General features: G+C 31.6%; 1 protein-coding gene across 1 annotated transcript; it reads right to left on the bottom strand.

Annotated features, from left to right (window-relative positions):
• Positions 1-499: 499 nt before the first annotated feature.
• LOC111000895 (solute carrier family 22 member 5) lies at positions 500-9,173 on the bottom strand. Its single transcript, XM_022270498.2, has 6 exons — positions 8,872-9,173; positions 6,906-7,107; positions 3,943-4,198; positions 2,293-2,916; positions 1,961-2,142; positions 500-735 (listed from the first exon to the last, which is right to left on the bottom strand). Exons 1-6 carry the CDS (start codon positions 9,027-9,029, stop codon positions 598-600), a joined length of 1,560 nt encoding a protein of 519 aa, XP_022126190.2. The 5' UTR covers positions 9,030-9,173; the 3' UTR covers positions 500-597.
• Positions 9,174-9,485: the final 312 nt, after the last annotated feature.

Genomic DNA, 9,485 nt, shown 5'->3' with positions numbered 1-9,485 from the left:
TAAAAACTAACATTGGAAGTGTTCTATTTTAATTGCTTTTTTCTTTTTTGTAAAATTTATGTTCACTGATTGTCATGTACTTTTAAATGGATAAATACCTATAGTCGACTTATGTGAATTATAATTCAAATTAGTCGACTATTGTGTTATTTGTGTTTCTTGTGTTTCTGTGCAACGAAGTTTAAATAAATAAATAAATAATTAAGTATGTGGATTACTTTTGAATAAGAAGTAAGTTCTATATGCGGTTGGGTGTGGTGCAGTCAAGAGAGTCAGTATGAGAGATTGCCTGGAGAAATTTTGGTTCCGTATTTGCTTTGTTTCTAGGTTAGTGACAGAAACAAGGCTGTATATCTCACCGGATTGAGTAAATTTGTTCAATATAATATGTGGCTAAATTAGTCATGGAAAAATTGACCGAATTTCTTTTAAATAAACATAAATATATATTTAAATCCGACTTAAAAGGTATACAGACTTGGACAAATAAAATATCATGATTCATTAAGCATTTATTGATAATATAATTCATACAAGATCGTAATAAAATTATAATAAAACAATATCGTAAAAGAGATTTTAACTTAATCTTTGATCTTATGAAAAACTTTTGGCTTCCTCCAAGTTGTCTGGTAAGGTTTTGTTTATCGTTTCTGGTAAAGTCAACGCCAACATACTGGCTAATAGCGCAACACAAGCGAAAAATATTGTTGGCAAATTTACATAGTACAGCGCCTGAAAAAAATAAACAATATGTTGTATTTGGTACAATTTTAACTCAGAAAAATAAAATATAAAGTATGTAAATAAATATGAAATGCAAAATGCCGTCATATGAAATTGGTACTTAAATTTGTCTTATAGGATTTCTCTCAGATATATTCAAGCGGGAAATACGAATTAGAGTAAACCATTAAATCTAGTGTTTCGTATGTAATAATTAAGGATATCCAAAGCCATTTTCTATTACGATAAAACACTAGATTTTTTTTTCCTCTAAAATAGACTTAAAAGTATTCTATAACAATATCTCTTAGTCTGGTTTTATTTCAAATTTAATCTTTAAGAATTTCTTTCGAAATCAATGTAATTAGTAATAATAATTTATACAATATTTTAATGATAATAAATAAAATAAATTATGTATATTTTATTGAAACAATAGCACTAATTTTGAATATAGTTTTACGCAAACTCAATGTTAGCCATGTGTATTGTACAATGTATAATGCATTAACTATTAGCTTGTCACACTGGACAATATGAGGAAAATGGCATGTTAATGGATAAACAGTGAAACAAATGAAAACAATATCATTCAATGTATTGTTAAATTAATCGTCTAGACTGAGTATTTATGGCGCATTTCAAAAGGCTATTTTGCATAAAAATATATTGATAATTTTAGTAACATGATTGATATACATAAAAAAGCTAGTCGAATATCTTTATATTATATCAATCATGAATTTGATAGTAATACGAATAGAATAAAAACAATTGCGTAAAAATTTAATGGAGTTTTTAGTGCTATAAGAACTTATATTGTCGAATTCCCTAATTTACGTAATAATTACTTGATCTGACTAGATCTATTCTTACACACAGATTCAGAGTCGAGAGTTATAGCTAAATAGTTTTTTTTAATAGAAAAACCCTCAGTCGAATAGGTTCGGAAATACTTTATTTTGCAAATCACAAAACCCTTCTTGCACTCAAAAAATACTATTTTAAGACTTGTGTGTAATATAAATATTTATAATTAGAAATATTTTTGTTACTGTGGAAATATCGGAATTGATAATTATATGACATTAATTTTGCATGGTCTATGACGTATTAAAATAATCACACATCAAATTGATAACGTTTCGATAGTAAAAAAATCAACCAACCAAATCTGTTTTAAGATTGCGATTACCGTTATTATATTGAATATAATGTAATTTTTAATACTTACTAATAAGGGCGTTTGTGGTGCTAAAGTGGACCCAATACGTCCCGTAGTTGCACAAAACGCCAACAGAGACTGTCTAGCATTAGTGGGAAATACTTCAGAAACTGTTACGTACACGGTACTGTATGCTATGGTAATAGAGAACTTGCCACATAAATAAAAGACCAGACGCCATATTGATAGATCTGAAAAGAATCACAGTTCAATCAAAGATTTTGTTAATTTATATTTTCCTGGATTAAAATTAAATATTCGAACTTAAAATTACTTAATAAATTCAAATATGCGGAATTATTAATATTATTTAAATTTATATTAAATTGATAAATACTCACCTTCAGGAATAAATGATAAACTCATACAAAATATTGCGCTCAACATGTATACTGTTACTAAAACCTTTTTCCTCCCAAACTTATCCAGAATCATCAAACATACAAAGTTAGCCGGTATTTCTACAAAAGCCACTAACGAAAAGTTCAAATATTTATTTCCCGCCAAAAACACAGAATTAATTGACAGACCATAGTATGTAAACGAGCAGGTCATCCACAGATAACAACATAACAATACTCTTAAAGCAATTATTTTCGATCCTAACATTTTCCGGAGAACAGGTAAAAAACTTTCGTGCGCTTCTATTTCTTTTTGGTTAGTTCCAGCTTTCAAAGAGGTCAACACCTCTTCCCGTATTTTAACTTTATTCATGGTTTCTGCCTTCTTTATAACTACAAGGGCTTCTTCATACCGGCCCTTGGAAAGCAGCCATCGAGGATTCTCGTTAAGCACAAATAAGTAGGTGATAATAAAAATCGCTGGTGTATAGATTGTTCTAAGGAGATATCTCCAGTTCTGAAGATACCACGCCAAAAGTGAGAGAGACATGCTCCCGCTTATATATGCAAAGTTTATTAAAGTGTTGCCTAAAACTCTACCCTTTGGTTGCACAAGTTCCATGCCTGAAATACAAGTAACATTAGTAAAGGTGCGTTGAAGAAAAGCATTATTCGCTATTAATAATAATAAATAAACGTGTACCTACTGTAAATATAGGCACCAATTTTTAATTTTACAGGAGGCTGACGGGCAGGAGGCTCACCTGATGTTAAGTGACACCGCCACCCACGGACACTCGCACTGCCAGAAGACTCGCAATCGCGCTGCCAGCCTTTTAAGAATTGGTACGCTCTTTCTCTTAAAAGACCCTTCGTCGAATTGGTCCGGAAATACTTCAGTGGGCAACTGGTTCCACATAGCTGTTGTGCGCGGCCAAAACTGCCAATATTTCGATAATAATGTCATTGATACGATCGCAGGAACGAATTTTGCATATATTTAGTATTACCTATACACTACACTTAAGCTGATAATATTGGAACTATTTAGATTAATATGCCAACGAAGCGTTTTTCGTACTCCAAATCGTGACATTATTATTAAGATCTTGGGTCATTTATAAAGATAAAACAGAATTTACATTGCTTAATTTGTATCTCGATATTCCCAATAGGGCAGGCTGCGAAAATATTTATGGATCTGTTTCACTAATAAATTATGTGAGTTACACTCGACAAAAATAGTTTGCCGATATCTCTGATTTCACAGTCGAAAAAATAGTACCTACAAATAATTTAATTGTAAATTTGGGCACGACGTTCCAATAGCCGACGGCTACAGATCGATGAACATGAGACAAAATTTAAAACCAAATCACAACAATTTATATTTAATCTAATTATGTATATAGAAATAACATATAATATGAAAATTGCAACACCTTCAACTGTGACCTTGGCATGCGACTCTTAATTCTGAAGGCTTAAATTCAAATCTCGGCTGCACCAATGAATTCTTATTATTTTTTTTTATAGAACAGGGCGCAAATTGGCAGGAGACTTACCTGATGTTAAGTGATACCGCCGCCCATGGACACTTTCCAATCCGGACATCGGTATCCAAACAGAGACCTAAAGTTAGATTCTTACCTAATACAAAAGCAGCGTTATATGCGCCAGCGCCGAATGCAGTCTCCAAAAATTCCGTAGCGATTAACATTTCGTAGTTCATTGAGAAAGATCTAATTAAACCAAAAACTCCTGAGGAAAATGAGGCCACGGCTAGTGCTTTGATCCTTCCATATTTATCGGAGAGAATACCAGTTGTCGTTAGGGATAAGAAAAAGCCGGCTCCATACATAGTTCCTATGAGTGTCCTCTTCCAATTCTGGCAGCCCAGGTCAAACTGTCAGGAAAAGTATAAAATTTTAATTTATTAGGATAAGGCCTTCGCGGATTTCCTTCGCGACCTTAACAATTGATATAGTATTTTTTAGCCAATTTACACAAAATCAGTTTAAAATATAGACTAATAAAGCTTTTTCAGGAATTACACATCTTTCGGTTTAAACTGTGCATAAAGGCATACGGTTGTTTTTGAGTTTATTGCGGCTAAATAACAAACGCCGCCTTCATTTTATAATATACGGGTGGCCCTTAAAAAATATTGGTATCTATAAAATAAATGGCTGGCCAAATCCATGGTTAATGGCTACGGGTCAAAATAATTATCTTTTTATAATAGTCAGTATCATTATAAAGTAAAATAAAATATAAATCGTTATTCATAAACAATGTATATTCATAAAAAATATGTCGTTTTGCCAAATTTCTTTATAAAATTTTAATTGAATACATATATTAAATTTTCTTCACAAAATTAGTTATGTGTCTTCTTAAAACAGCTTAAATATAATTTAAGAGAAAGTGATGGAAGAGTATTTTAGTTACAAGTGAATTAATTATATAGTTTCATAGTTTCGTTAGTATATTTTCCGTTTACAATATATAATTTTACATTAACTAGTAATCACTCAATTTCCGTCAAAATAATTATTATAGTTTTTTGTACTGTGGTAATTAAAGTTACATAGTGAAGGTTATTTTTTTTAATATTCATGAATATATTTATGTTGTCATAAAAAGAAGACAAATTAGATTTAAATAACTACACTTTTTTTTATTTTTGTTTCATGAAATTTGTTTTTGCTGTAAATATTTGTTAGTTGGAATTATATTGAAAGATAATAATTAACGTATTAAAATCTAATTTCATTGCAGTTTTCCGATTTTTCTACAAGTGACGTTGAGAGCGTGTTTGTTTTCTGTTGTGTGTGGTTTCTGACCGTTTCAAATAATATATTAGATATAATTGTAGTTTGCGTGAAACCCTCGATTTCAAGAGCTGAATCATCTTTTGAGGCTGTTGCTTATTGTGTACCACGTAAGTAGGTGGTACAGTTTTCAGGAAACCCGTTTCAGGAATGGTTATATCCCTTTGATGGAAGAATAATGTAGCGTAAACAGTCTAGGTATGAGACAAGGACGGAACGATACACGAATGAGAGGGAAGATCGAAACTTTATCAAAGCCAGACTGAACATTCTAGAGCGCCGTACAACAAGGACGGAGCGATGTGCGAATGAGTTAAAGCGTAAGGAATTCTTTCTAGAATTGTTCGACATCGTTAAACATCGTTCTAGATTATTCCTAGGGGTATACTCGTATGAGCACGAGGCCGAAACGCGACCAGTAAATTTAGTTTCGAGTGCGATTACAAGACATTAACAACATAGTAAAGTGCGCATAGTAAGGACAAGTGATAAAGTACTGTGTCAAGTCCGCATCATTGAAGTGCATTAATTTGTATCTATAATACAATTAAACTACTTCTTTAGAAATAGACATATTATCTTATTTAATATTTATTCGAATAAATAAATATTTAAAAGTCTACTTAGCAAGCAGATTTGGTTTCCATTTTTTTATAGTTGTAATATTCATATTTAGCTCTAACTAATAAGTTCGCCGACCTCTACCTTAGCCTGATACAAAACAAACAAAACAGTATAATCTATATGATAAAATAACTTTACAAACTCGTAACTAATCGTATTACGAAATTCTTTACTAGATTTGCAGCAGTCGCCTGCCATATTCTAACATAACTTTTTTTTAATAATTTGATACCCCAAACAAGCTGTCAACAGAATACATTTAGTAATATTGCGTGTTGTTCTCACGAGTATGTAAGTGCGTGCTGCTATTTCACTATGCCTCCTGCTGAGGACAAATCTTTGTTTTTAATTTATTATATCTTATATCTTTAAACGAGCAATTCTTGTATATATATATATATAATCGGGATCGGCTCCAACGATTTTCATGAAATTCAGTATACGGGGGCTTTCGGGGGCGATAAATCGATCTAGCTAGGAATAAATGATAGAAAATAACAAAAAGGTGGTGTTTGAGTAGTCCCAATTTAAACTGAAAATTGAATCTTCCTGACATCTATCGGCGAATAATAATACTATTTTTTTAAAATTGCTTTAACGACACAACAACACTAAAGCTATTCCAGCATATATAATCTATATTGTTCATATTTCATCATTTTATTAGTATGTAATTCGTACTTATATATAATTTCCAAAAACACAATTTATAAAAAAATAATAATACCGAGCAAAGCTCGGCCATCCAGGTACTTATTCTTTATTACTCAAGATGTCATATGGTACATGGTGTAATGGTTGCAGCTCCTTACAAACATTGTGTAAAAAAAACTTGGCGATTAAAAAGAGTGGCGGAGAGTTTATTGCCAGTTCTTCTCTTCCGTTCTACGCCCTTGATTTGAGAACTGGCAGTAAATGTAAAATTAGAATCCTTTAATGGATATTTTTTTTTGACGTTCATAAGTGTACATTATGTTACCTATATGAATAAATGATTTTTGATTTGAATTGAATAAATCAATCAATAAGAGGAACAGAAACATTGCCACTCGTGTTGCCTTCAATAATAAGAATCATAAGTAACCAACAATATAATAAAATAATCGTTTAGTATATTAGTATAGTGGGACAGGGACAATTTAAATATGAACTTACGTCTTTAACCACGGAATCCACTCCATTGTACACATAGGAATCGCAGCTGATAATCTCTCCACTAAAACCTTTTAGGTCGCATTCATCCGTTTCATTAAAAAACCGATATCGATTACATTTGGATAATTTATTATTTTCTTTTGGTATGGCATACTCCAACCATAACGTTTCATTTATTCCTTCGCATTGAGGTACTTTGCATCTGCGAAGCACAGACAGATACTAATAAAACTACTAAACAAGGTTTTTCTTGTACAGGCTTCCTCTTAAGTCTTCTATACGTACATACAGTTCGCTTATCTTCAACGGTGCAGTGAATAGTCTCGTTCTTACAACTAAATTTTTTCAACAATCTTCCAGCTAAACGTAATTTATTTTATCATGATCTTAATGAAGCCTTGCTAGCTTACCTATGCTCTAATATAATTGATGTCTATCTGTGTAAAATTTGTGACGTCATATTTTCTGGTACAGTTATATATACGTTGTTTTAAAACTTATAAATAAATACCTACAGTACACGAGATTTAGACACGCGATTTATTCATATCCTATCTACCAGCCTCTTTTTATTCTCAGATGCCATGAAAAATTAATTTTATGAAAAGGCCAGCGACACAAACCGCGGTCACATTAAAAATTAATTATGTATATACCCTTACATTAGTTTAGTTGCATATATATATTTTAGTAATTAGAAAACCAAATGTTACCAATCATCGCACACTTGATGCCGATCTGAGCCCTTTAGTTTTTCTCACACTCATAAATTGTAATATAATCGTTTCCGATAATATCCAATAGATCCACTACATTTATATTGAAGTGTCATATGGATATAAGAACCCTTAATAAGCCAAGTAAGTTTTTTGTAAGCGTTGCAACCGCACAACCCCTATTTTATGACAGATATAAGCTAATATTAAACGATTAAAGCCAGTTGACATCCAGCTTCAAAAATTTCTCATTTAACATTTAAGTAGTTGAACATCATTTTAACAACCGCCACTGAACCATCTGCATACATTTTTTCATAATTGAAGGACACGAAAAATATTTAAATCCGCAGAAGTAGTAAGCGACCAATAATAGAACTATTGCCACCCTCTTTATTTTGATAAATGTTTTGATCAACAAGTATATGTACTGCATTTTGTATACAATTTTTGAGCTACGAAAAAAACTTGGTAAACATACTGCCGGTGTGTTGGTTAATCCTACGAACAGAGACAGAAAATAAATTACATATTTAATTAGGTATATATACTCTGCACTCCGTGTTAGCAACAATAACGTATAGGACAGAATATTTGTTTTCAAAATTAATTAAATACCTTCAAGACGTAAGTATGTAATACGTTAAAATACTTGAATTCGTTTTGGTAAAGCCCTGGCTACAATTTATTTTAATAATAAAAGTATAATTATTAGGGATCACAGAAAATAAACACCTGCGATATATTTTCATTTAAAGTCAGTAAATATTGATACGTGGGTATTTATTTTAAAGAACATATGAAATAACTCTGTAATAATACTATAAAGCTGAAGTCTTTGTTTGAATGCGCTTATCTCTGAAACTGTAGGGTTTTATCGCGACTAACCATTTATTGTGAAGAGAGGAGAGTATCAATGAAAAAAAATTGCAAAAACAAATATTTTTTCCTAATAGTTCTAAAAAAAATGCTCAACAGTATATATATATCCTTTACCGACATATCATAGTTTTAAAATAACCCAACAACAAAATATATAGAAGTTACTAAACACGCATAGGCCAGCGTCTTAAAATAACGCGCAAGATCGCGGGTAACACAAAATGTGACAAAACAGGATTTTTAAACGGCATTTTTTCAACAACCGCTAAATTAATTATCAATCTAAATAATTTCATTCATCTTTTCATCGTCAAAAATATCAATATAATTGTTCGGTCAATGTTATATTTATTTTATGCCCAACATACCTGTAATTAATATCCATAGCTTCAAAATTGTAAACCGATCCATACATTCCATATAAATAACATGGCACTAAAAGTAGGGCATAGTGTATTCGCGTATATCTTCCAAAGCTTCCCAACTGAGCCCAAACTTCATCCACAGCTGAACCGACTTCCTTCATTTTTACTTTATATTTAACACTCGTCTACTCCACTGTTTTACGGCTGTCAGATAACTTACACTCATCGAGCTACAGATAAATCTTAATGCCACGAGACACGAGACACTACTACAAAAAATACTGCGAATTACGAAGCAGTTAGGTAGGTTTCAAGGAAAAAACAAGTAAAACCGTTGTATGTAAATATGTATGCAACACGAGGTAGTCTTTAATTTTAAATTTAAATCATATATTAGGTCATTGCAATTGCGATAAGGTAAAATAAATGTAATTATAAATTACAATAAAAAGATGTATTAGCGCCATCTATCGGGGTATATCCGCACAACGCATAAGGCTGATGGATTGTTAATATAATCAATATTTTTCGGTTCACAACAGAAATCACACACCACTGAATTAGAATGATCAAGCCGGTACAATTTCAGAATGGCGATGGCGGTGAAAATTGTGGAA

This window comes from Pieris rapae, chromosome 5 (genome assembly GCF_905147795.1).
Source record: "Pieris rapae chromosome 5, ilPieRapa1.1, whole genome shotgun sequence".
NCBI lineage: Eukaryota > Metazoa > Arthropoda > Insecta > Lepidoptera > Pieridae > Pieris > Pieris rapae.
This window is presented reverse-complemented; position numbering and strand designations above follow the sequence as displayed.